A 27,035-nucleotide genomic window follows, 5' to 3' on the forward strand; every position below is an offset into this window, starting at 1 on the left:
AAATCATGGAAGTTATGACCTCTGGGCCAAAGGGGTGCAAAGTTCAAAAGCCTGCATTTGTGATGGTATGACTGTTAGTGTCCAATGCACAGGTAACTCGCACATCTGTGAAGGCACCATTAATGTCGAAAGGTTTTACATACAGGTTTTGGAGGAACATATGCTGCCATCTTACCATCTTTTTCAGGGATGTCCCACCTTATTTCAGCAAAGACAATGCCAAGCCACATTTTGCACGTGTTACAATAGCATGGCTTTGCAGTTAAAGAGTGAGAGTACTAGACTGGTCTGCCAGCAGTCCAGATTTGTCTCCCACTGACAATGTATCGCGCAAAATCCGGCGACCCGGACTGTTGAACAACTCAAGTTGTATGTCAAGCAAGAATTGGGGAAAAAAATCCACCTATAAAACTTCAACAATTTGTTAAAAGGAAAGGTGATGTAACACAGTGGTAAATATGTCCCTGTCCCAGCTTTTTTTTGTTTTTATATATGTTACTGTTATAGGCATCAAATTCAACAACAAAAAAAGTTGATCAGTTTGAACATTAAGTAGATTGTTTTTGGAGTGTATTCAATTGAATATGGGTTGAAACTGATTTGAAAATAATTTATTAGTTGTTTTCTAAATTGTATTTTACACAATGAATGTCTTAACTTCCATGGAATTGGTATTTATACTAGAACTAGCCAGCTGGGGTTATGGGAGTATGTCATCAGCACCCAAAACCATCAGTCATCAATTCCCGCCAATGACGATGCCCACTTTTTGGCAAGCTTTCGCGCTTGAAGCACTTGGCAAAAGGTGGGCATCGTCATTGACGGGAATTGACGATTGACAGAAGTGCCCACCTCTGGCCTGTACAAAGCAGAGCAGGTTCTCTTTTGTCTTTGCAATAATTATATATTTTTAAATAAAATAATATAATTTGAATACACTACAAAAAGTCTCAGCCTTTCCTTGAGTAAAATGTGTTTCCTTACGTTGGCCAACACACTCATAGTGAATTAAAAAGAAAAGAAAAAGGATAACCGTTGTTCTCTTTTCCTGTAGCCTTTTTGAGTCAGTACTGTTTGCTGGGGAGGAAAATAAATAAGACTAGTGGAAAAACAACGCAAATAATCCACATTTAATGCAGGTCAGTGCACACATATCTTCTATTGATCTTTTTTTTATGTACTTGTAAATCTTTTAGGTGTTTAAACGTCACAACCCATCCACAGCTGAGGAACAAGAGATGATGGAGAATCTTTTTGATGCACTGTGTTCCTGCCTAATGCTGCCAGCCAATCGGGACCGTTTCCTCAAAGGGGAGGGTCTTCAGCTAATGAATCTCATGCTTCGGTGAGAGTTGGTGTTTGATCAAGTCCTGCATGTATTGTGTATTGCAACCACCACCGCTTTGATTGTGGCCTGCTTCAAACTTTTTGTTGAGCTTTTATGAATGCATGCCAATCTAAAATATATAAAAATAAGTACAAACTTGAGGTCTGCCCACCGTCTGTGCAGAAAGTCTATAAAGTATATAAGCGAGAACACATATTTACAGACATGATCAATATCTCATTATTGAAATTATTTTACAAAAATTGTCTGCAAGGATAACAGACATAAAAAAGGTGTATTTTAGAAGAAACCTTGCATAAATGCCAATGTTCATTTCCATGAAACTAGTCATGCCGAAAATATGACATCTTTTACACCTTTTTGTAAGATTTGCAAAGCACTGTGCGATGCTGTTCACTCCTTATCACATGACACCCAGTTCCATCCATTTTGGGTACAATTTTTTTTTTTTTAAATCAGGCTAATGCTATTGTAATCCCTGGCAGTTAAAAAAAAGTAGTAAAAAAGATTGGTATGTGGTTGGTAAAGCTCTTGAATGGATGCGTTATTTTGACCTTTTAGCCTAGCTGCATAAACTGTTGTGTTTTGGATACTCACACTCAGTTTGTGGGGTCAAAATTATATTGTTGTTGACACCCAGAGCTCTGAAGTCAAGTGTCAAGCAAGTGAATAGGCTACTTCCCCAGGGAAAAGTGTGCTTTATATTGCTCCACCCTTGGCCTCCCCAACCATCCATCATACCTAATGTTTCTGTCTGGAGAACCGTACTCAACTGCCTGAAATATGTCCCCCTACTCTAAGATAAATACTGTCATCTGTCATTTGTGGCCACGCAGGAAGACAAACGACTACATTTCCTGTGAGAAGGCATGCACTGAAAAGAGAAACACTTAACACTCATATCTTGCTGCTATTATGATTGTATGAATTGCATGTTTGTGTTTGATTTATTTTGGGAACTACAGTGTATATGCGGTAATACTTTTTTCATTAAACTTATTTTCACAATTAACTGAAACCTATGTATCCCATAAGAAAATAACTGCTTGTATTTTGAAGTCTAAATTTCAACAAGTCAACAACTTGCTGTAACATTTGATGGCAATAGTGCTGGCAATAGTTCGCTTTCCCTGTGTTTAATATAGGGAAAAGAAAATGTCCCGGACCAGCTCACTCAAGGTTTTGGATCATGGAATGATAGGACCAGAGGGAGGAGATAACTGCCATAAGTTTGTGGACATCCTCGGTTTGCGAACCATCTTTCCACTTTTCATGAAAACTCCCAAGAAGATGAGGAGCTCCGGTGCTTCTGAGAAAGAGCATGAAGGTCAGTCACTAATTATGACAAGATCATGTTTTCTCTCGACTCTCCCTCTCAAAAAAGCTAATATTATCGTGGCCTTTGTTTCTTAACCATTTTAGCAGAGGGCTGCAAAGATCTCAAATGATGAGTTGTTGAAGGTTTATCTAGAGCCAGCATTCCAAAGATGTTCAGATTGTGGTATATTGAGCCTCGTCTTAAACTTAAATGGCTCGCCTTTGAACTTAAACAGATGGCCGTGCCTTTTAATACCTACTCCTTGACAAGCTGCTTTTCCGGAGGCTATATTTTCCACTCACTTTATACCAGGTTTGACTTTAATATAACTTAAGTTAGCATAGCAGGTTTAAAAGTATTTTTGGTCTTCATTTTTCTTAAATTGCTTCACCTCCCTTTTCCGTTGTGCCCCCACGGGAGTTTTGCCAGCCTTATTTATTACCAACTAACTAGTTAGGTATCCAAGATGAAAATATCAAAAGCTTTTTGTTCTAAATCCCTTTTTTTTCTAGAAAATGTCAATTGTAAAGTACGGGTCACTAAAACCTGCAAGCAATAACATGAGTTTCCACCCTGGGAAGTCACCGGTGTTATGATAATAATACATAATATCTGAATAAAGAGTCATAGAGTCAGAGTTTTGTACATAAAGATTTAATATAACATGATGTTAATCCACCATGACCAAACTATTCTTTTTTTAATTTAATCTCCAGCAGGTTATATACATGGCGTATTAGGTTTAAGCATGGAGATGGACTTCTCCAGTGTAAAGCCTGCCACTTCTTACTCCCAATGAGCTCTTTGCTGCTCTGGCAGTGTACTGTGTTTTGTTTCTGTATAGTCTTGTAAATTCAATTGTAGTGAGCAATCCCAGAAGACACTGAATCATGTTTCTTCCACATATGAGACTATACGTTTGGGATCATGAGCAATCTTTCTCAAAACTTTCCAAGTCTTTGTCTCATAAGTTCATTAAACTTGTCTATGCGCTTTTGGACTTCAGGATTCAAACAAATGGCACTTTCTTCTATATTGTGTTTCAAATCCAGGTGGAAGTAAGCAGAAATAAAGCTGAAGATGTTGATCTTTTATCTAATATTATCGTTTTATGTCAAATCCAAATATTTTCAGTCAGCACCAGTAAATGCACATTGCTTACTTTTATGCTGCCGACGTCAGATTGATTCATGCTGTATGCACTGTGATTGACTGGCAACCTCTCTAGGGTGTCCTTGACCTTTTGCTCAATGTCACCTGGGATACCCTTCAGTCCCTGCCGTGGCGCTGAACAGGATAATATGCAATGTAGAAAATGGATTGATGGATGTTGAGCCATAAGGAACACGTCCATGCTATGCTACTACAGATGGAAAAACTAAGAAAAGTTTCAGTTAAAAAAACAAGTAGATTGTTTTCCCATTTTATGTGATGAGCATTCCATATTAAATTTCCATAACCCCTCCACCCCCATCCATTCATATAATCATCTGCCGTGGTTGAGGATAGCTGGAACGTGTCCCAGCTGAAATATGGCGCATTGTGGATAAATCACCTCTCATTACAATGATAATTTTAATCAATCATATCATTTTATGTAATAAATTGCATGTCCAAGCATAACCACTGAGCGCTTCTAATGTATTGAGTTTTAATTGAAAATGTTCAGAATCAGAAGTTTCTCCATAATAACACTGTAGAGATCAATTAGATTAACCACTTCAGTCAAAAGTAATTAAGATGTCCTCACTGTCTTATTTCTTTCCTTCTTTCATTTATTGCCACTGCTCCCTCCATCATAAACCTTGGTGCAAGAATGATCCCCATGAAATCCTTTTATGAAATTGAAGCAGTGCAAAGGAACAGGCATTAGTGCACAGACTGGCATAATAAATAGACATTTTAAATGTGCTGGGATAGAGAAGAAAAGAGGAAAGTTTCTAATGATAAATTGCAGCAGTCTTTATGAATATTCATTTCCAGATAAACGTTTTTTCCACTTTCATATTAGTTTGCACTTTGCATATTCTGTCATTATTAGTGAAATGAGAAGAGGATAGACATTTGTAGCAGCCGGGTTGTTCTATTTAGATGGGTAATGGTGTATGTATGTGCACAGGAACCAAAGTAAACAAGTCATCACTGTCATCGATCGGTTCAGTAGTCATAGCTCTGTCACGAAAACGTTTCTTGGACGTGTTCTTTTAAGAGCAACAAATGACTTCATCACCCTCACCTTTTCTTCTAATGAAAGCAACAACCTCCATTTTAAATAGGCAACAAACGTCGCATCACAGAAAAAAACTAATTTATTGTATGTGTCCTACTAATGGCACTCTAGAGTCAGGCTGGAGGAAGCCGGTGGATTTGGAATAGGTCACATTTACAAAACTAGAAACACCACAAAGAAACTGTACACCTTTTTTTCTCCTTACTATCTCATCAGTTTAGCACCTGTATCTCATCGTTGACATTAGCCAGTATTATTTTATTAAACTGTGGGCGACAAAAGCAGATAAGATTAACGTATCACCTGGACCTCGATCACAAATCTTTTGTCGCATATCTCAGCTTGAAAGATTACAATCAAGTCGAATCTCCCCTTTTATCGTTCTTGTCACTGTTGCTTTGATATAGATAGCGTTTTGAATGATTGCTATCCCTGTTGTCAAAGCTGTGATTCTGCCTAATCCTATTACAGTCGTATATTTAACACAAAGAAGGATTTGCTGAAAATCCCTGTGTAAAGACACATTTAATTACGTTTCTTTTCCTATGGGAACTGATTATATTTCATGTCTGTGGTCTCTTGCTGTATTAATGAAATACACCCCCACATTTGTTGTAAATGAACAGTTGAAAGTTTGAGGAAATGAAAGTTTTTCAAGGCTTGATTAAAAAAAAATATATATATATATATATTTTTTTTTTTCTCGTCTGCGTTAAATTATAACTGAGTTTGCAGTGTGGTGTTGTGGTACTACTCGTACTTCGGCACTTCTCCAATACATAATTATTGTGGTTAAACTTTTAGGGATACAGCGAAAAGTTTTTGGCTTTTCTTTTGTAATTAACTTTTGGGTCAATTACAACTGATCTGACAATGTCAAATGCTTTCAAAAGTGGAATTTCAAGTAGGAATAAATAATACCACTTTATATTATTTATATATTTATATACAGTGCTGCTCAAAAGTTTGTGAACCCTGCAGGGATGGTCAGATTTTTTGGGGATAAAATATTAAAATAACCTTATTAAATGGTTAGTCATATTCCAATCTAGAATGCTGACATTGAAAATAATGGACTTGAACAAAAAGAATGATAATATTGTCATTCATTCTTGAACAAAAGTTGTTGATTTAAGAAAAACTCAGATTTCATGGGTGCAAAATTATGTGAACCTCTCACTTAATCGAACATTGCACCTCCTTTTGCAATGAGAACTTCATCCAAACACTTTCTTTAGTGGTTTATCAGTCTTTCACATCTACTTTGGGGGATTTTTGCCATTCTTCCTTGCAAAATGCAACCAGTTGAGAGAGGTCGGATGGGCACATCCAGAACATGAATCTTGCTGTTCTTCAGACATTCCTTGGTTGTATTGATGGAATGCTTTGGATTATTGTCATGTTGCATGATCCATCGACTACCAGGCTGTAACTTCACAAAGGATGGCTTCAGGTTAGGTTCCAGGATTGATCTGAATTCATGATTCCCTGCATTATGTGGAGTTGTCCAGGTAGTGAGGATGAAAAGCCAGCCCAGACTTTAACATTCTCACCCCCATGCTTCACTCTAGGATGAAGGTTCTTTTGCTGGTATGCAGTGTTGACTTTTCACCAAACATGACTGTTTTAGTTGTGACCAAACAGTTCAATTTTGAACTCATCTGTCCACAGAAGGAACTTCCAAAAAGCTTCAGTGTTGTCCAGGTAATCACTGGTAAAGTTGGCATGGGCAGCTTTAATCTTTTTTTGTGAGCAGAGGCTTCTACTTCGCAAGCCTTCTATGAAAGCCTTGTCGATTGACTTTTCTTCTGATTGTTGAAGCATGCACATGTGTCCCCGATGGGTTTGCAAATCCCTTGATGTGATGCACAGGTTGGCTAAATTATCATTTGTCTTGCTGATATTTTAGAAGGTCATCCACTTCTATGCAAGATTGTAGTAATTTTCAACAAAATCAGGTTGAAACAATTGGAAAATCCAAATTGCTCAAGAGGTTCACAAACTTTTGAGCAGCATTTTGTGTGTGTGTGTATATATATATATATATATATCTGGCTGGCTGGCTATATATATATAAAAGCAAAAGACAGGGATAGAAAAGAAGAGAAAGAAACGATGAGTGTGCAGATATGATATTTCTATAGAAATTATTATTATTATAATTATTATAATAATAAACTAGCAATATCTCTGTACTGTTGGTATGCAGGACATTTAAGTCTGCCTACTGTCAAAATGAGATTGTACTTGAACAGCTTGCTTCCCTGGTGTTGAAAGACTGATTACTGTTCCCCAGGCCACAAATATTCTTGGTGCCTTTTGTGTCTCCCAGCAAATTATTGCCACTTACAGTTCAAACGTCATTGTGTCTTATTTTGCCAAACAATAAAACCAGACCACTTGAGATATTTTGCATGCGGGTATAAATTGGAATTTAAAAAAAAGAAGCGTACACCGAGCATTTTCTAAAGCTTGTGAGCATTGGAAAAGTGATTTTTCAAGTTTCGAAAGACAATTATGTAGTAGTGGTAACTAAATCATCATCAGTGTTTGTTTGTGCATTTTTTGTTTTTTAATAAAGGGATGAAAATTTAAACATGTTCTTTAATCCAATTCATTGAATAATCAACAGATTAATTGATCATGAAAATAATCGTGAGTTGTAGCCCTATTTTCACCAGAACAGACTCATAGAAGTGTAGCCTCGGTTTAAACTTCACACTTTTGGCTCATCTTCACTCCTCCTTTCTTTCAATTGTTCACATGTAAATGTTCTGGCTATGTAGTTCAGCCTGTTGAATCTAATTTTTTTTATGATAAAAAACATGAATCCATTTCTCATGACTGTTCCTTTTGCTGAGATCTGAGTGTGTTGTGACTAGACAAATGTATTTTTCCACCTTCTCATTGTGTTACTTTGATGTACCTACCTATCCACCTTCCTCGCTTTCGTGCAAAGCACGTAAATGAGGTATTGATCATATGCTTGTCCCAGGACAGATTAGGAAACTGTTTTACTCAGTCTTGCCCTTAGCTTGTACCCTTAATGCTCTCTACCTACACAAATCTCAGAGGTCAACACTTAGTTTCAAACTTTCTGCCAACTTTGATCAATAGCATTCTGTTCAGTGTGTGAAGGTGACCACACCAATTACAGCTCCGAATAAATTGATGTGTGTGTTTTTTTCCCTCCTCCCAAAATGACAGTTGACCAACTGGTCATGGTTCAAAAGATTTTCCCAGCGGTATATTTTACAAAAACTAAGCATATCATCATAACACTGAAGAAAACTTTCTTATGGAGAACTTTTCGAGCAAGATGTGTATATCAGTATGAAAAAAACATCTTGGTCTTGCTTGTGTTTTATTCTCACACTCAGCAATAAACAAATGATCACAATGCCCTCCCTTATTTTGTTATTTTTCCTCCCTTAATGTCAAACTAAATTCTTAATGTGAACTCTGTAGTGGTGACTGCCAGTACTTTAGGTCTTATGGGCAAGCACGCTGCAGGTCACGAAGGCAACTGACAAAAAAACACAACCTCTTTTAAAAGTAGAAATGGGATTGATCCCTGTGCTCTTGTTGCTTAGCAACAGAAAAGCCTGGTTGAGTGAGAATATTGACCTCTTGTTGAAAAAGTCCAATTACATTTTTTTTCTCCGCTGGATATCCAAAGATTTTACAATGTCATGTTCTTCTGAACCTGTGTGCACAATACATTGTTTATTAAATATCATAAACCTAATATAAATTGTCAGCTGTTAATACAACCTGTTAGTAAGTAGGAAGGCATTCGGTCTCATAGAGAATTAATTGTACTTGGAGAAATTGTTGTGCAGTAAATTTTATTCTATTAATTTATTGCTACCATTAGAACCATTGAAGACCATGTGCATCCTAAAATTAATTCTGCATCCTTTTCTCAAGTGTTTTTATCGGAGGGTACAATACAATCAGTTAACTTTTGCCTTCCCTTCTGTATTATTTGTAGAGCACGTCTGTTCAATAATTGCCTCCATGCTGAGAAATCTCAAGTCACAACAGAGAAGCAGACTCCTGAACAAGTTTACAGAGAATGACTGTGAGAAGGTCAGTACGCTTGTTTTTTTTTTCTCCATTTCTTTTCTCCTTTGTGAAGCCTCAGCTTCTGCATCTGTAATTAAAAGTATTTTTCAGTGTAATTAAGGCATTTGTGTGTCTTAAATCCACAATGGGGAAATTCATGTTTGAGCGACATACCGCAAATGGCTTGTGGAGACAAAAAAAAATATATACAGTATACAGAACACCTGAGTAAAAGTACCAGAATCACCTGTTTAATGAAAACAAACTGGAATGTGGTCTGTTTCAAAATTTGCATGGTATCTGCTGTTAAATATTACTCTTATCATGATAAAATTAAGCACCAGCATCAGCAACATATATGATATGATAACAGATATCAAATGGCAGTTCCCTATGACTCATAGTAAGTAGCAAAAAATATTATGTTATACACATTTGTAACATTAGACATTACCTATCATATACAAATAAAACTACATTTTTACTCCTAGTCTCTGGTAAACGTCTGTACAATGTGACAAATTTTCATAATAAATATATTCATATTCTGCGATTGGCTGGCAGCCAGTTCAGGGTGTACCCCGCCGACTGCCCGAAGACAGCTGGGATAGTCTCCTGCACCCCCGCGACCCTTGTGAGGAATAAGTGGTTCGGAAAAGGATGGATGGATATAGTCATATATAACACAGTCCTTAGATTTTTTTTATTTTTCACTTCCTGAAAACAAAATTGAGCAGCAAGTGAAGGTTTCACAGTCAAGGCCATGCCTCCAGAATTTGATAATGTTCATGTACTTTGGACATCAGGTACCCATTGACTCATTGAAAATATGCCCGCTTTTCAAAGAGGTGCGCAAAGTGCTGCACCACTTGAGCTGGCGTGGTGGGGACGATGCCTTACTCACGGTAAACGGCGAGCACAATAGCATCTCTCCATGAACTGCTTGCCATTTGTTTTAGATTTTTGTCCATAGTGGGGCTCCAACCTACGCCGTTCAACAATCAAAGCCCTTGCAGAATAAGCTACTGGTGGCCCCAAATTAAATGAAAACGTTGTGATAGTTTTGGTTTGAATCCACTGTGGTTCTGAATAAGATTATTTATAAAAGCAATATAATTTACAAACAAAAACTTAGTTTAAAAATTTGTACGGCAGAAACTTAAACCAAACGTGTAAATTAACCTAACTAACCTATGTTATCACAGGAGTAAAGTCATAATTACAGTCAATTAAAAAAAAATTAAGAACACTTGTAGGCCATAAATAAAAAAGGGGGCGCTGGAGCCTATCCCAACTGGCTTTGGGCAGTAGGCAGGGTACACCCTGAACTGGTTGCCAGCCAATCGCAGACCTGTATTTATGTACAGTGAATATAAATGTTCTGTAAACCCTTGTTCAAATGCAAGATTTTGTGATTTAAAAAAATTCAAAGATAAATCATTTTAAAAACTTCCCACCGTTAATGTGACCTATCACTTGTAACTTAATTGCGAGAGAAAACAATCTTATCTTCCAAAAGAAAAACATCCAAAACTGGCTACATTTGGCATAAACCTACTTTCGATTTCCCAAATGCATGTGTGAAAACTGTATTATGGTCTGAAGGCGAAACCAAGGCTGATTTTTTTTGACGATAATTCATAAAGGTATGTTTTGGGCACAAACGAGCACCATCCCTACAGTGAAGTATAGTGGTGGCAGCATCATGCTTTGGGGCTTAGTGAGGGTGGGGTACGATGCATTTTGAACAGTTCCAAATATCACTCCGTTTCACAAACCTTCATGTGTCTGCGAGAAAGCAAACAAATGGAAAAGCCTACTCGAACAGCTGAAGTTATTTGAGGTAATTAAAGGCACTTTAAATGGTGGCAGGTGTGTGCTGGCACTCATTTAACATGAGTTTGAATATGATTGGTTGATTCATTCTAAACACATTATCACACCCAGTAATGAGGGTGTGCACGTTTCGTATTAACTTGTTTTTTTTAATTGAGTTCTAGATGTTTTTGTTTCTTTCTTTTTGTTATATTAACAAACCCTGGCATTTGAACAGGGGTGTGCAGACTTTTTTTTGTATCCACTTTATATGCCAAAACCATTTCTTGATATGTTAATTCCCTTCTTTCTGTTTTGTCTTATATTTTCTTTCTCATTTTATTTTGTCTATTCTTTGCACTCACATCATTTCCCTATTTTTTTTCCATTTAGCCTTTTGTATGCTCCCTCACTCGCTTTTTTTCTTCCCGACTCAATTTCTTATTCTTGCCAGGTTGATCGACTGATGGAGTTGCATTTTAAGTACCTGGAGGCCGTTCAACAGGCTGACAAGAGGATCGAAGGGGAGAAACATGTAAGCATTTCTCCTTTCACCTTCCATCCATTCTTTCCTCCCTCTCTGAAGTACTCGCTCTCTCAGTACCTCGTTCTCGCCTTTTTTAATTCATCTCATCGTGCACCATTTTGGTTGGAGAAAAACAACCGCTATTTTTTGTGAAACATTTACACGTTCGCAGTAAAGATGGCGATATGAACCACAATCCCTGTTGTAAAAGGCAGGATGGTTGATCAAAAAACAGGATCTTTTGTTGTTGCAGTGTCACACCCAAAGCTCTGTGGAAGACGCTGACAGTGACTGATAAAAACATGACACATTGTAGGAAAGGAAGGACAAACTGCACACTTCCTATTGAGATGTTTCCAATTGGATGTCTCTGTAGCTGTGGAATAGACATGATGGAGACGGCGTAAGATAACGTGGTCATAATTTGACGGAAAATAAATAAGCTGGAGTTGCTGTGGCCAGACTAGAGAGAGTCTAAATACATCTATAAAAACGAATAAATATGCATTAGATGGAGGAAAGTGAATGAAGGTGGAGAGCATTTGTGTTCAAGAGTTGGAGACCATGTTACGATGACAGGAAGATTAATTTGTCAGTCAGCCTGAGATTGCCTTGAAAGGCCAGACAGGTTGACATTTTATCTTCCTTCTTTCACTTTTTTCTCTCCCAGTGTGCCTCTGTCACACTCTTGTCTTGTTTCTTCCCCCGAAAATGGCAAATGGACGAATTGTGTGTGATAAGAAACCTTGTCTGCATGTGTACCACTATCTTAGAAGCCACATACCTACAGTCCCCTTCCTAAATTCTTTGACTCATGCCCATATGCAGCCCAACTTGCGATACACACACACGCACAGTAGCTTGAAATTATTTTACAAATCAAACAGACACAACATTTCATTCATCCTTTATTACATTTCCAAAATATACCAAGCATTGATCAGACAGACAGAATAAGTATAAAAATATCCTCCTGTCATATTACAGTCAACGTGACATCCTTTGTAATAGCTGAATGCGAAAGAATAATCATTACCTCTGCCAAGGAGGTTATGATTTCATTCGCGTTGGCTTTTATCACCTAAATGTGTTTGTTTGTTCACAATTTGATATAATTCTGATGTACATATATACTATTTTCATTTCTAAAAAAGAAGACCCTTGGCCCGGCTATTTTAACATATGCCTCCTTTGTGGGTAGAATTTTTTTTAAAAAAAACTCTCTTTTCAAGTCTTATTTGACAAATGAGTAAAACAGTAAAACATGACACAATGTTGTAGGGCCAACCTTTTTTTTTGCTCTCGTGAGTAAAGGAGGGATCGAACTCACGGCCTCAGGTTTGACAGTGCAGAGTTTTACCGGTGCAGACAGGTTGTAAAAAAACTGGACGTAATAGTAAAGATATTGCCTGTCAGTGTTATTATTAAATCTTCCTCAAATGATGCAACTCCGTGAGACAGGAATCAAGGACCACGCCCACGTTTGTCTTCCTGTAAAGAGGAGGAAGTGGATGCCCTCAGCACCAAAGGACTTCCTGCCTCCACCTCCCTGCTCTGCGCATTTATTCACAAGTTTAGAAGGCGGAACAAAAGGCGGTACTAAACAATGATACAAAACAATGATAAAAAAACATGCATCTGGTGTGTGTGTGTGGGTGTGTGTGCAACATTTCAACTGCAGCAAATAGTTAAGTGCTCATTCATGTGATAACTTATTATACAAATTTTCCAACATTGCTCATACAGTTTTATGATGGTGATAGTTTGATCCTGGAACAGATTTTCTTTTTTATAATTTCATAAGGAGAAAAGTTTAAAATACCTGATGTTGACAAATCTTGGAACGGAAGTCATAGGTTCCACATAACTAATCTCATGTGAGGAAAATGAAGTCTGCGTACTTAGGTCTGTCTTTTTGTGGTCAGTGTTCTTATGGCCTTTGCTTGTTGATTCAACTTGGTCTGTTCAAACTAAATGCTATCTTGATGCACTTTACACATTGAGCTCCTTTCTACTGGTAAAGCTCCAATTCTTAAAAAAAAAAAGATGAGGAATGCTGACGTCTCTATGACTTGGAAGAATGTTTTAAAGACACCATCCCAGGTGCAGTATGTCCATCCCCTTATCTGAATTGTGAGGCCCCCGCTGCTCCATTTTATCTCTCTGTTGCACCTTTACCCCTGTAAGCTTGTTTTTAAGCGCAAAACAAAATGGATTTCTTTGCAGCATGACGTCCACTGGTTTCTCAGAGGATAGCAAAGAAAAAGTCTCTTGCAGACAACAGTCCCACCACCCTCCCCTAAATAAGCTGCTTAGTTTTCTGCCATAGAAATGCTCTTTACTGTCCTTCTCCCATCAGTATTATTCCTTCATTTTAATCTTAAAGCTACTTTTCCTGCTTCCTTTGCTTAACGTTTATCATACCTTACCCGTTCCCTAACTGAACTACAATACTGCAAGTGGAAGGGGGGCATTTATTTTCTCAACTGCAGATAGGAGGGAGGGATGTATATTTGAGGATGAATCAATTGTACAAACAATTGTACTTGTTTATCACAATTTTTATCACGTGAAGCAGGAGTTTAAAATCATCAAATTTATATATATATATATATATATTTTTTTTTTTAATGCTCCCTTCTAACCTAAAATCCGGGAGCCGTCAGATCCATACATAGAGCAATTGTGACCAAAGACATTTATGCTGCACCAATTCTGGACCCGGTCAGTACTGAAAATGTGGTTATAGATATGGTGGGCTAATATTACGCAGTCAACCTTTTTCCAGTGCAGAAAGATGCTCAGCCCATCCCACCCTTAAGCTAAGATAGAACACTGAGCAACTTGTTTCCCATTCATGGCCGTATGTAAGGGGGCTTATACCACGTATCGGTATCGGACCGATGCCTGACCTTATTTCAAGGTATCGGTACTCTTGCGGCAATTTCATGCAATTTCTTGCTTTAAAATGATCTACCTTTGTCTTTTGGAGGAATTTTTGTGTGTCAAATATAGTAGTGATATGCTGACTTTCAACATAGTATCAGAGGCATAACAAAGGCACAACGCCACCAGCCATAAACACAAGGTGAAGTAATACTTGCTGCCTACGTCCATTTGTGCTGAAAACAATTGTCTCCGTCACGCTGACATTACCACGCATGTATGTAATTATTTTTATGGTGTAAGCCGCAACAACACAAACCAACATAGTCGGGGCATTAAATCGATCACAACTGGACTGTTCTGGTTGTCTTAGAAGACATTTCGTCTCTCATCAAAGCAAGCTGCTTCACTTCATGCAGCAAGACTGGTGCAGTGCGAATCAAGCCTTGTTTCATGAACCAATGAAGCCTTCTCAGGTGACAGGTGAGACGTCTTCAAATACAAGCAGAACAGTATTGCGATCTGTTCAATATCCTGAGAATAGTATGACCTGAATGAATTAGAATATTCACAAACACACTTAAGACATAGCAAAGTGCCACTTTGGTGACTTCTGAAAGGCATGCAAATACATCTTTAATGTGAATTTACTGGGAATACAGTGTGAAAGCGGCTGACATATTTTTTTTTATTTAGGCTCTGTAGCTGGGTTTTTATTGAGGTTATGTAACCTCTCGTTTTTTCTCAAGCCTAATAAAGAATTTAGCTTGCCACACACACACAGTCCAAATTGGGGTTTTGCTAAATGCTGACACCATCATATTAATTTTGCTTCAGGGTATCACAGAAGATGTGGCCGCACAGGAGGACTGGGGATGTGGCATTATTCAGAACTAACCAGTCACTTTCAAAGAGAGAGTCAGCACACTCCTACCACCATTTAAAGTGCCTCTGATGAACTACAAATAAAGTTCGGATGTTCTAGTTGGCTTTTCCTGACATGTATTTGATTTGTAGCAGATTCCTTAAGGTTGTGCACTAACACTACTGGTATTTGGAAGGGTTCATAATTACCTCCACCTTGCCTAAGGCCAAAGTTCGAATCAACGCTGCCCCCTCTTTGCTTCACTGTAGGTATTGTGTCCTTTCAGTGATGAGCAGTGTTACCCTAAAGCCCGACCTACTTTTTGGACGACCACAAAGTTAAACTTTGATCTCATCTCTCAACTTTTGCCATGTGTCTTTGCGAGATTTCACTTGTTTTTGTTTTCTTCATTTTGCCAGGGAACTCAAGTTTTGTTCCTACAGTGTCGTTTCTGCTTTTGTGAGGACCCAGCTACCCAGTTTGTCACAAGAGGACTAGAGCCGGATGAAATCACTCACGTCCAAGGTTTCCAAAAAATAATAATAATAAATAAAAATCTTTATTTTATTACAGACAGGGCTATTGCTTGACTTTATAAAAGAAAAATAACAATTAGTTACATGGATCCACAAAAATGTAAATGTTCCAACAAAAATCCCAAACTGTTTTCCTCCATATTTTCAGCCACCTGCTCCTTGTATGACTGCTACTTAATTCCTCTGTTTCTCCATTGCTCCAGGCCTGCTTTAATCAGGTGGCTTAAGCAATTACACCTGTTTTAGCTGTAAGGCATACTGGGAGATGTAGTACCTGGCAGAATATAGAATATAGCGTCCCACCATTACATGCTCCGGTGTGATGCTACACTAGCTACATTTGTGCAGTATGTAAAAATTTAGGTTTTCACCTACTAGACAATATTTAACCTTAATAACTGCCATCCAAGTGTCAAAAGACGGCAGGTACTATTCATGTAAATTGTTAAGCACAAGAAAAAGCTTTGCTAATGACTTGTAGACAGTGTACATCATCTGTAAGTTGCTTGAAAATGAACCATAAATGCATGGGAAAGCAGATAAGATGATGCCCACCTTCAGAATGTGACATTGACGTTAGATATGTTGTTTTTTCATTCCGGTTTGTGCCTTCAGTGAATATTTCTCTTGCGCTTTCAGCAATTGATTGAGTCGTGTTAATGAGCTGAACTGCAAAACCATAATTGGGTTCTGCACTGTCATTGATCTTTAAGGACAAGACCGATTAAATCCAAGGGATGCAAATGTCACATGTGGCGCTATTAAGCTCACTGGTGGCTATTTGTTTTCACCAGGAAAGCTTTGAAAAGTTGCCCTTTTTCCCAATTTACTGTGTTTGCCTTGTTAAGTTGTTTTCACAGAAAAAAAAGCCATTCTTTGTTGGACTATAAAAGATCACCATCTGGCTATTTTTGTGCACGGTGCACACTCACCAACCACTGTTTTCATACATCTTTAGCATTTATTGTTAATGTGAATAACAGCCAAGAAATCATGTCTACATTATGCAGGACTAGAAAGGCACTTTACGTTTATTTTCTCTCTCTCTCTCTCTCTCTACAGAGGTAAAATGGATTGTTTGTGTGGTGCTCCGGTGGCTTACACACCAATTCCCCTCTCCCCGTCCCGTCTGCTACTTAATCACTAATGGTGATTAATGTTGCCTGTGTGTGTATTGGCAGCACTATGTTATTGGGACACTGACGGGGTTGTTAAGATGGATAACTATGCAAGTGTGCCTATGTGCGAGTGTGTACTGACTGTGTGCTGTTTAGCAGTGAAATCAATTGATTAGTGTGTCTGGTCAGTGATGAAAATGGATTTGTGAAAGAGCTGCAAAGCAACACTTCAATTAAAACACTGCATTTTTTTCTGTGTCGCTCTTTGTATTTCGGTGGTTTCTTGTGTTGAGAGAACAATAGAAGCCAGTGAATTGTAATTTGTTTGCCTTGTCGGGCTTCGTGTGGATGTTGTTGTGTATTTGGTTTATCAGTGCTTGTCAATAGAAATGAACAAACTGCTCATCTAGTCTAGGTTTTTGTTTTTGTTTTTAATTTGGAAAGAGGATCTGTACAATCCTTATACTCTCTAGAAGGATTTATTTTATTTTAATGTGTAGTGGTTGTAAATCGCGTACAGTCGTCAAATGTACTTTATATTCATTTTATTTTTGGCCGTTGTAGTTTATCAGGACATGACACATAAGAGTTTGAACCGTGGATGCGATTATTGTTGATTCATTTATGTCTGTGTATGTGCATTTAGGAGATGGTTCGCCGAGGCGAAATCCTTGATGACCACATGGAGGATGAATTTTACCTCCGTCGACTGGATGCTGGGCTGTTTGTTCTTCAGTCCATATGCTACATAATGGTGGAGATCAGCAACTCAGGACTATCACAGGTACAAGCATCGACAGAAAGGCTTGGTTGTGGTGTTTAACTGTGTAAAAAAGAAAAAAAAATTGGGGATACGTTTAACAGACCTTATCTCAGATTTGAATTTTCCACTATATTGGACTTTTATAAAGCTAAAGCCTTGCATTTAGAGTGGTAAGAATACACGAAAGTGTTTAAAAGAGAGCTATTATGCATTGTTTTCATTGTTCAGAACTGTTCTCAGGTGTCTCTGATAGGCTTTCTTCAAAGTACCCCAAGGACCAAGAATTATTTAACACTTTTCATGCTCCTTTTCTAGCCTTATTGTAATTAGCCTGTATTAAAAAAATAAAAATAAAGAAAAAATAAATTTGCTTGTCTTGCGTAAGTCAGCCACTGCACACCGACCCCCCCACTATTGCTGAGCTAATGCCAAGTCACTTTACTCATGAATTGCTTGGATTGCAGCACATCTTGCTTCCGACTATGGATGATTTAAATATGTCAAGTGATGATAAAACAAAACCGGCTGAATTGGGAGTGTGTTAATATGGTTGAGAAAAAAAAAATTCTTATGGCAATTAAAAGCATACAAGGTAGTTACGATTAAGGGATCATTGGAATAATGTCTACCCTGTATGGATCCCCCAAAGCCAAAAGGATTGAAAGCTCTTGATCTATCAGATCGCCAAACTTTCGGCAGGTTCCAATTACCAGAAGCTGCAGGGTCACAGACAATTAAAAAAATATATATATGCAGCTCAAAAAAAGATTGACTTGATTCTTTTATTTCACACTTGGTGGGTGGGCAGACACCCCAGAGAATTTAAGTCAGTTTTCCATAATATGTCCCCTTAGTTTGAATTTGGCTCAGATATCTCAAGTTTCCTTTTATTTAAATGGCAGTGCCACCTTTTGTTATGATATTCACCTTCAGTTGTATTTCAGAAGTTTGACACCTTATGTTTTATCTGTCTGAATGTAGCTGCAGCAGAGAGTTCATCAAATTCTCAACTTAAGAGGAGGCTCAGTCAAAGTCGTGCGTCACATCATGAGAGGTGAGTCGTTAATTGTGTTCAGTCAGTGGCCTGCAGCACCACCAAAAACATAGTAGTCATTCAATCACCTACATTGTCAGACATTTCTAGTAAATGTCTTTGTTGTTCATCTTCATTTCATTGTTTGCTCATTGTCTGTCCACTGTAATAAATTTAGCATAGCCAGATGAATAAATGACATGACAAGTTTAAAGTGACGTCCCTATATCATAGAATGCATTTCGAAGCATGCACACTACGGTGGCTCAGAAGAGACCACATTTGCAAGTCTACCACCAATTCTTATTTCGCGTGAGCGAACGAGCATCTCGGCGAGCGACAGCGAAAGATAGGTTCGATAGATTAAGTTCGGTTGAACTGGCTAACAAGCGGCTATCGGGAGAAGCTAGGGGAAAAAAGCTAGTAAAAGCTTGTGAGAGCAAAAAAGGTGACAAGCGACGGGAGCCCGAATCATGGCACTCAATGACGACCACCTGCAGGCCCCAGCAGTGGAAGGTAAGCGAAGGTTGACACATTGAGTCCAACATTAGATGCAAGCAACACCAGGACTAACTGCGTTTGCAAATTTGTCCTTTGGGCATACGTAACAGGAAGATGGCGGCGGAACATGTCAGCCTCTTGTAAGTTGAGGCGCCAGCCATGTAATATAATAAGTGATTACTAGACCTACGATTATATGTAAAGAAAAAAAAGTACGTTGATGTGATAGAACATATATTTGTTTGCATATTATTTAAATCATTAGTGGGGTTTTAAATTGAATGAATTGTTATTTCACCACTAGATGGCACAAAATATTACACATCGTCACATTAATCAAACTTCTTATTTTTTTACTGTAGTACTTTATAACTTTGTACTGATGCTGCACAACATATTAATTATAAATGTTTTACCTGACCACAAGCACCCAGTAGGGCCAGACTAACTTTTTATTTTTTATTTTTTATTTACCTCAGTGGCTCAGCGGTTTCAACGTAGTTTCAAACTAGGGTAAAGGCTTCAAAGAAGGGTTTCAAACTAGGGCTAGGGTTTAAAATTACGGTTTAAAACTAGGGCTAGGGTTTCAAATGAGGAGCAGGTTTTCAAATTAGGGTTACAAAATTAGTGCTATGGTTTCAAATTAGGGTTTCAAATTAGGGTTTCAAATTAGGGTTTCAAATTAGGGTTTCAAATTAGGGTTTCAAATAAGGGCCAGGTGTTCAAATTAGGGTTTCAAACTAGGGCTAGGGTTTTAAAATCAGGGTTTCAAACACGGGCTAGGGTTTCAAATCAGGGTTTCAATTAAGGGCCAAGTGTTCAAATTAGGGTTTCAAATTAGTGCTATGGTTTCAAAGTAGGGTTTCAAACTAGCGCTAGGGTTTTAAATTAGGGTTTAAAATAAGTACTATGGTTTTCAAAGTAGGGTTTCAAACTAGGGCTAGGGTTTCAAATTAGGGTTTCAGATTAGTGCTATGCTTTCAAATTAGGGTTTCAAATTTAGGATTTAAAAGTGGATTTAATCTATTCAAAAAGAGGAATAAAACTAGGATTTAGGTTTCAAATTGGGGTTTCAAATTAGGGTTAGGGTTTCAAAGTAGAGTTTCAAACTAGGCTTAGGGTTTCAACGTAATTACAAACTAGGGTTAAGGCTTTAAATTAGGTTTTCAAACTAGGGCTAGCGTTTCAAATAAGGTTATCAAACTAGGGCTAGGGTTTAAATTCAGCTTACAAAGTAGGAATAGGGTTCAAAATTAGGGTTTCAAAACTAGGGTTAGTGTTTCAAATTAGGGTTTAAAAGTAGGGCTAGGGTTTCAAACTACGGATTCAAACCAGGGCTAGGGTTTGAAGTTAGGGTTTAAAAGTAGTGCTAGGGTTTCAAATTAGGGTTTCAAACTAGAGCTAGGGTCTCAAATCAGGTTTTCAAAGTAGGGATTGGGATTCAAATTAGGGTTTAAAAATAAGGCTAGGGTTTCAATTTCTTCTTTCATTTGTGTTAATGTTAAGAGTTTTAAAATAAGGGTTCAAAAGTAGGGTTCACATTTCAAAAAGGAGATTAAAACTAGGATTTAGGAATTTATAAATAACTTATAATTGTAGGGTCCCAGGTAGAAAAATTTGGGGTACACAAATATGTACTTTGCAAGGCAATATACAGATATTGCCTTGCAAAGTACATATTTATATTCCCACTTGTTACATTAAATTTCTGTTACGATACGATATACTTTTATTTTCCCCGTGGGGAACTTTTTCCTGGACTCCGTCCAGCTGCAGTTACAGTAAAGAAAAAACAACAGAATAGAAAGAGATAAAATTAAAGTTGTGGAGCCATGTCTCCGTGAACACCATGGCGCAGGCGTCCCGGTGCTCGCGGCTGGCCGAGGTGAGGCTCCTCAGCTCATCCAGCTTGCTCTCCAAGGACTTCACGTTGCCGAGCAGCAAGGACGGCAGCGCTGGTCTGCATCCTCTCCTCCAGAGTCTTTGGCGTGTGTTGGCGTGTTAAATTCTTTGACAACAATTGCGCTGAACTAGTTACTGTTGGCAGTATTAGCAGCAAGTATGCAGTGGGTATCAACAGCAGATTTGCAGTTGATTGAATCCCTCTCCCTGAATTCATTCAGCCAAGTGAACTCGGGCAGCCACTCATTCCGAAAACTGAATTTCGTACCTTCTTTTCCACAACGACTATTTCCTCAAAAATAATCTGACTCATTATCAGGATTTGTCTCCTCCGACACACTACTTTTATTGGAGGGAAAATAAGCACTGAGTCTTCTAATCCATTGATCGTTTACAAGAGGTCAATATGAAACGTGCAGATTTGTGCGACAATGATAAGACCCTCCTCTTTTCACACATTAGCCAGTAATGGTCGGTCAATTAGGCGAAACCCCTCTGTAAAATATGTAAGGGCATAGAAACATGACTCAGAAGACGCCAAGCTTTGTTTTACAAAAAGTGACTCGTCTTCTTCCTGTACTGCCACAATTGCGACTATTCTCAGTTCACCACTCAACAGACCGCAGTGTGTGAAAGAGAAACGCAAGCCAGCAGCGATGTTTGTTTTTTCAGCGTGTCATCTGTCGTTCCTATATCATTGTGTGATAAAGCTGAAGAGGCTCCACTCACACCCCCTCTGGCCCTCGAGCGTGTAGCAGGGTAGATAAAGCCATCCGTCACGCGTGCTGCTGCCAACAGCATGGCGACGCTCCAATCGTCATTGTGTGGGGAAATGTGTTGCATTTGACTCTGATTGCGTCTTTGCATTAAGACCTGGATCTGCATAATTGACTAACTTGCATATGTACGTTGATCCATTTGCATGGTTACACCTGACAGGAACAGTATGTTAGGTATACATTGAATTAAAAAAACATCAGCTGGATGTGTATGTGGAGCCCCCCCCCCCTTAATGGTTTTAGCTCAGCTCACTTAAATGAGAGGCAGGCAAAGTTTTCTATTAGAGACGGCTCAAGGTTTGTAACTTATATTGCAGGTTGTTTATTTGAAATGAACATACTGACATATTTGTGTTGCATCAAAGATTTCCTAAGGGAATGATGTTAGAGGGTTGGAGTGAATAAAAAAAAATGATTCCAAGCATAAACTGTCATTTCCAGACTATAAAGCACACCTGATTTAAAGCATTAAGCTGTAAAAAAATTAATTAAAAAAAGTATATGCATTAGCTGCTTTGCCTCCTAGCCATAGATCTCCATGTTATAAGATGAGATATTTGCAAAGAAAGTGGTTACACAGATTAAAAACCCAAAAAACTTGTCATTACCGTAAACAACAGTAAACACGACTACTAGCTTAAGAAAAGTAACTGATCAATTATCAAGTTAATTGATAATTACTGTTACTATTTAATGTTGTCCAAATCCTTGGGACATTGGTCTCCCAATAGTAGTTCTATAGTCCTCCATGAAAGCAGACTGACTGTTGATGTGTTTTTCAAAATAAGGCATCTGCTTTTACTTTGGAAAACAGTGATCAACATTTTCGCCCATTTTCCGACATGTACAGAACCAGTACCTGAATCGTAATTAATTTATATTCATGCATTTTCAGCACTGTAGGTGAGAAATGACATCCAATTTGGAGCAAAGGGACAGAATTTATTTTATTTTATTTATTTAACCTGCTTCATCAGTTAATTAAGAAAATCGTTGACAGATTAATTACTTGTTAAAATTATTGTTAGTTGCAGCCGTACATTTTTCCCCAATACTTTTAGTAACTGTATAGACAACCTTTAAACATTCTTAACTTTTACTTGTGTAAAGAAAAAAAAGTTACTTTTAATTCTAAAACGATCAAATGTGCCCTCACGCAATATTGTGAGAAAATTCTAGTCGACTTGAGGGTCTCGTTGCAAAAAACAGAAGGTTGCCTTATTATTTGCCATCTTGACTTAAGAGCACTTTGCATTGCTATCACTATAGTAATGCTCTTCGCCATTATGGATGATTGTTTTTGGAAAGGATAAAAGCCCACCAGATGGTTGACTAAGCATAGTTCTAAAAATGAGCTGGCATCTCGTGTCAAGGTGTCCTTTCTGTTTTGTGATATTTTAGTTACCCAACTTCAGCTCACCTCTACTCTTCTCAAAATAAACAATATGGATGATAGATGAAACGTTTCCTCTTAATTACTGGTGTCTGATTTCTTCAGTTGATTTGTGACGTTTGCAGGACACCTAATTGAATAAATAAAAAATAAAAAACACACACTACTGTTTAGTTTCCTAGCATAGACATAAAAGTCCAAATCCCTGACCTTTTGTAATAATGTTGCACACTTCTGTATTGTACCCTGGCATGTTGTCATGGCAACAGAATAGTGGCCTAGCGACCAAAGGGAAAGGTTCTAAGGAAAAATGAAGAGTCAACAAAAGTGTCTACAAGGCTGATTGACATGTTGTTTATAGCTGAAGAAACTTCCAGTGAAAGATGCAGCTATTGTTTTTTTTTAACCTTTTTATTTAGTTGATGTGTCACATTTATTAGTCCGCTTACCTCTTCTGTCATTGACTCAACTTATTTGCACATTCACGCACACCCACTGACTGATGAGCCTTCAAATATTCTATAAGTCTATATAAAATCCTACTGAGTTGTCATGACAACATGCTGTTTGTCTCGCAAAAGCTGCCAAGTCTTCGAGTAAAGTTCCCTTAATACTTTTTTTCACGGTCTTTTTTTTGTTTTAATTTATTTTTGTTCATTTGGGGCGTGATGCATAATTCCCACCTCAGACAATAACGGAGACCCCACTGAGGCTGCAGCTGCTGCAACCAGAAGTCACACACACACACACACAGAGTACATCTGCGCGATCACTCTTCATCCCCCAGAGGACTTGTTTCAGTGCATGTTCTGTTTTTAGCCCCTGTGATAAGAACGCTTTTGTTTCACATATACAACTGTGTAACGTTTGAACAACCTTAACATCGCTAGCCAATACACATTTGAATGCATTTGGGCTTAATCCTTCCCTCAAACAACTCCCGTTCCTTAAAATAATATTCTGCCTGCTTTATTATTTCCTTGATCTATCGGCAAAACAAGTAAAAAAAAAAGAAGATGTTTTATTGTTTCTTCAATCTTTCCTGCAGAGCTTAGATGTCAATGTCAGGAATGTATAGCTGGCATCATCCTCAAGCTGTCACTTTGCGAAGCCTCTCACCCGTCTTGTGTCTCATTTGCAGAGTACGCAGAAAGCATCGGCGATGGCAAGAGCGAGGAGTTCAAAGAGGCAGAACGCAAGCGGATCATGGACCTTTTAGAAAACTTTTAATGTCGGTTTTCCTTCATCAACATGACACACACACACACACACACACACACACACACACACACACACACACACACACACACACACATAATTTTATTGTATTGGGATCGGTTGTGGCCATGATGAATGGCATTTATCTGTTTTTCTGTAACATACTGCTTTTAACATGCTTTAAACATTTATGTTTAAAGTATTGCTAAAGTTAAAACCTTCTACAGCATCTTTATGGATTGATGGTTTTCTTTTTCATATACAGCCAGGCCACAATGTGCATAACATGAGGTACTAAGCAAATTTAGCACACACACACACACAAAAAAAAACGTTTTCTGTTTCTGGCAATCAAATGTATTGTTATTATGACATGCATGTAGTGGAATTCCCACTGAGCCGATCTGAAAATAATTTTTTGTATTTATCTTATTGTAGAGTATGCTGAGCAAAACATTCAGTTTGAAAATACACCACAATCCGCAAGCTTAGTGATGATCTCTTGGCGTCTCCATTTTTCTTTGTTTTTCCTTTCAAACAAACCTTTGTTTTGGGGGTTAAGTTGGAAATATTTTCTAATAAAACCTTTGGTAATAAAATCCTGATCGCGTGTTTGCTTTATTTAAGGAAGGTCACAGTGAGTATGACTTTGTCAAGGATTCTTATTAAGCTTGTTTTAACAAATGCGAACCACAAGATCTGATGTACCTGCTGCTGTTTTGCATAGAGGGCTAAAATGTAATTTAAAAAGGAAGACATGATCCTTCCTTTTTTTGTTTTTTTTGTTTTAACACATCCACTGCTCCTAGGGGCATATTCTCTCCTTTTCTGACTTAAGAACACGGAAGAATATGACCCTTAAGTGCATCGGAGGCACACACAGACTGAACTACTGTTTAGATTATTCTCTGTATGTTTCACGTGTCAATTATCTGGTAGTTGCGAGAGCTTTTGTCTCTGAGCCATCAATTATTTTTCTGTAGTGATTACACTCTGCTATCCTTGCATACTTAAGGGGGCAAAAAAACAGTAAAACATGGGTAAGAACAAAAGGATGCGATTTGCATATTGTATTGGCAGAAGAGGCAATCGCGCATCTCTTATCAGTGGTTACGACTGCATCGTGTTCAACAGCAATTTCACAGCTGAGGGGAGGGCGAATAATTGTGTTTCCAAATGGCTGAGTGCAAACGCGGTGCAATGCCGAGACACTGTTGGCCTCCTTTTCTTTTTAGCGAGACTCCGACAGGAAAGGGTCCTGCGGAGTCACAAGATAGGATTTAAAACGCAGACCTGAACACCACCAATCCCGAAAACTGTTTTCCTCAGTGATTTCATGTTGTATGGTTATCTCAAACTACAAATTGCAATTCCCTCAAAAACGATGTAGGAAAGATGAGTTGCTGTTGCGGAGCCAAATGCCAACAGAAGAAAGAAGGTGAATAGAGGATTAAAAACTTGGTGCCACGCTGGAAATGCCGTGTTGATGTTTTCTGGGTAGCTGTGGATTTTGAGCAGATTGGGTTATCTTTACTCGAGTTCATTGGTTATTTTTGACCCAGCAAATTGGGTTTAAGATTGTATTTCGACGGGTTAAAGGTGGTTGCCATTTTTTTAAGTAAATGTCACATTCTTAGGAAATGGTGGTGGTGGCTGACTTGGGATCAAGGGATTGGGTGTTTATTTCCCGGTGTGGATGGCCCTCCAACGGAAAATGGATGAGTTGTGTCGTCCTAGAAAATGTTGGTAGTAAATATTTTTTTTATCATTTTTAATTGCAGCTGTATTGCTAGCCTGGTTTTTACCCCTTGTTAGATCGAAATCTTCACCCGACGTACTGGGTTAAATCCTCAACCCAAAGCATGTGTTTGCAATTTGGGTGACTTTTGACCTATCAGCTTTATGAGTATAATATGGGCAATATGTTTTGTATTGGCAGTGAGTTGCCTTACTCAACATTGCATAATGTTGCATACGGTATTGCGTCATATTTGTTGAATGGTAAGCCCGTTTTTTCCCTTCTTCTTATGGCCCATTTGTTATAAGGCCCACGTGCACACAAGTGGCTCCATAGCAGGGTTATTATAGTTTTGGAATTTTTCATTTTAGTTAGTTTTTATTTCGTTTCGAGTTTTGGTTTTTATATTTAGTTAGTTTTAATTAGTTTTCAGGGTGGTTCTGTTAGTTTTTATTAGTTTTAGTTATTTCATAAATGTTTATTTTTATTTTTTTATAAATGTGTATTACTTGTGCGCAATATTTAAAAAATAACTTTGGAGCAACATCATCTGACGGTGCTTTTCTATTGGCTGCTGCTAGATGACGTCACCTTCAAACGTCCTTATTCCGGTTAATATAAAAAATAAATATACTTAAAATCACATTAAAAATCATCCCCAAAGGCTCGTGCATTAAATTAATTACCAAAGACTAAAACGAAGGACATTTTTGCTATTATTATTGTTAGTTTTAGTCCGTTTTGCAAACACAAAATGTAGTTTCAGTGAGTTTTCATTTTTATTTATTTCGTTAACAAAATTGTTTTTTTGAGTTTTAGTTTTTTCGTTAGTTTTAGTTAACTAAAATAACCTTGCTCCGTAGTTGAATGTGTGTTTCAGTACCATGGACAGCAACAAGGAAAATCGGCACCACCCCTCAGTACTCGCATTTATGAGAAGTTTTGTGTCGGCACATTTCTGAACATTCACAATAAGTGTATTTGAAGCACAATTAAAC

At 37.9% G+C, this 27,035-nt stretch overlaps 1 protein-coding gene across 2 annotated transcripts in view; it reads left to right on the top strand.

Moving 5' to 3' along the window:
- Positions 1–24,904, top strand: part of ctnnbl1 (catenin, beta like 1) — a 43,249-nt gene extending 18,345 nt beyond the window's left edge. For both annotated transcript variants that reach the window (XM_086068982.1, XM_086068983.1), the window contains 7 exons: positions 1,197–1,345; positions 2,494–2,675; positions 8,891–8,988; positions 11,234–11,314; positions 17,357–17,494; positions 18,455–18,527; positions 24,223–24,904. In XM_086068982.1, the coding sequence (XP_085925108.1) occupies positions 1,197–1,345; positions 2,494–2,675; positions 8,891–8,988; positions 11,234–11,314; positions 17,357–17,494; positions 18,455–18,527; positions 24,223–24,311 (810 nt within the window). In that variant the 3' untranslated portion in view covers positions 24,312–24,904. The remainder of the gene's footprint in view (positions 1–1,196; positions 1,346–2,493; positions 2,676–8,890; positions 8,989–11,233; positions 11,315–17,356; positions 17,495–18,454; positions 18,528–24,222) is intronic.
- Positions 24,905–27,035: the final 2,131 nt, after the last annotated feature.

This window comes from Leptonotus elevatus, chromosome 2 (assembly GCF_054856555.1).
Source record: "Leptonotus elevatus isolate MCC_2025b chromosome 2, RoL_Lele_1.0, whole genome shotgun sequence".
In the NCBI taxonomy this organism is placed as follows: domain Eukaryota; kingdom Metazoa; phylum Chordata; class Actinopteri; order Syngnathiformes; family Syngnathidae; genus Leptonotus; species Leptonotus elevatus.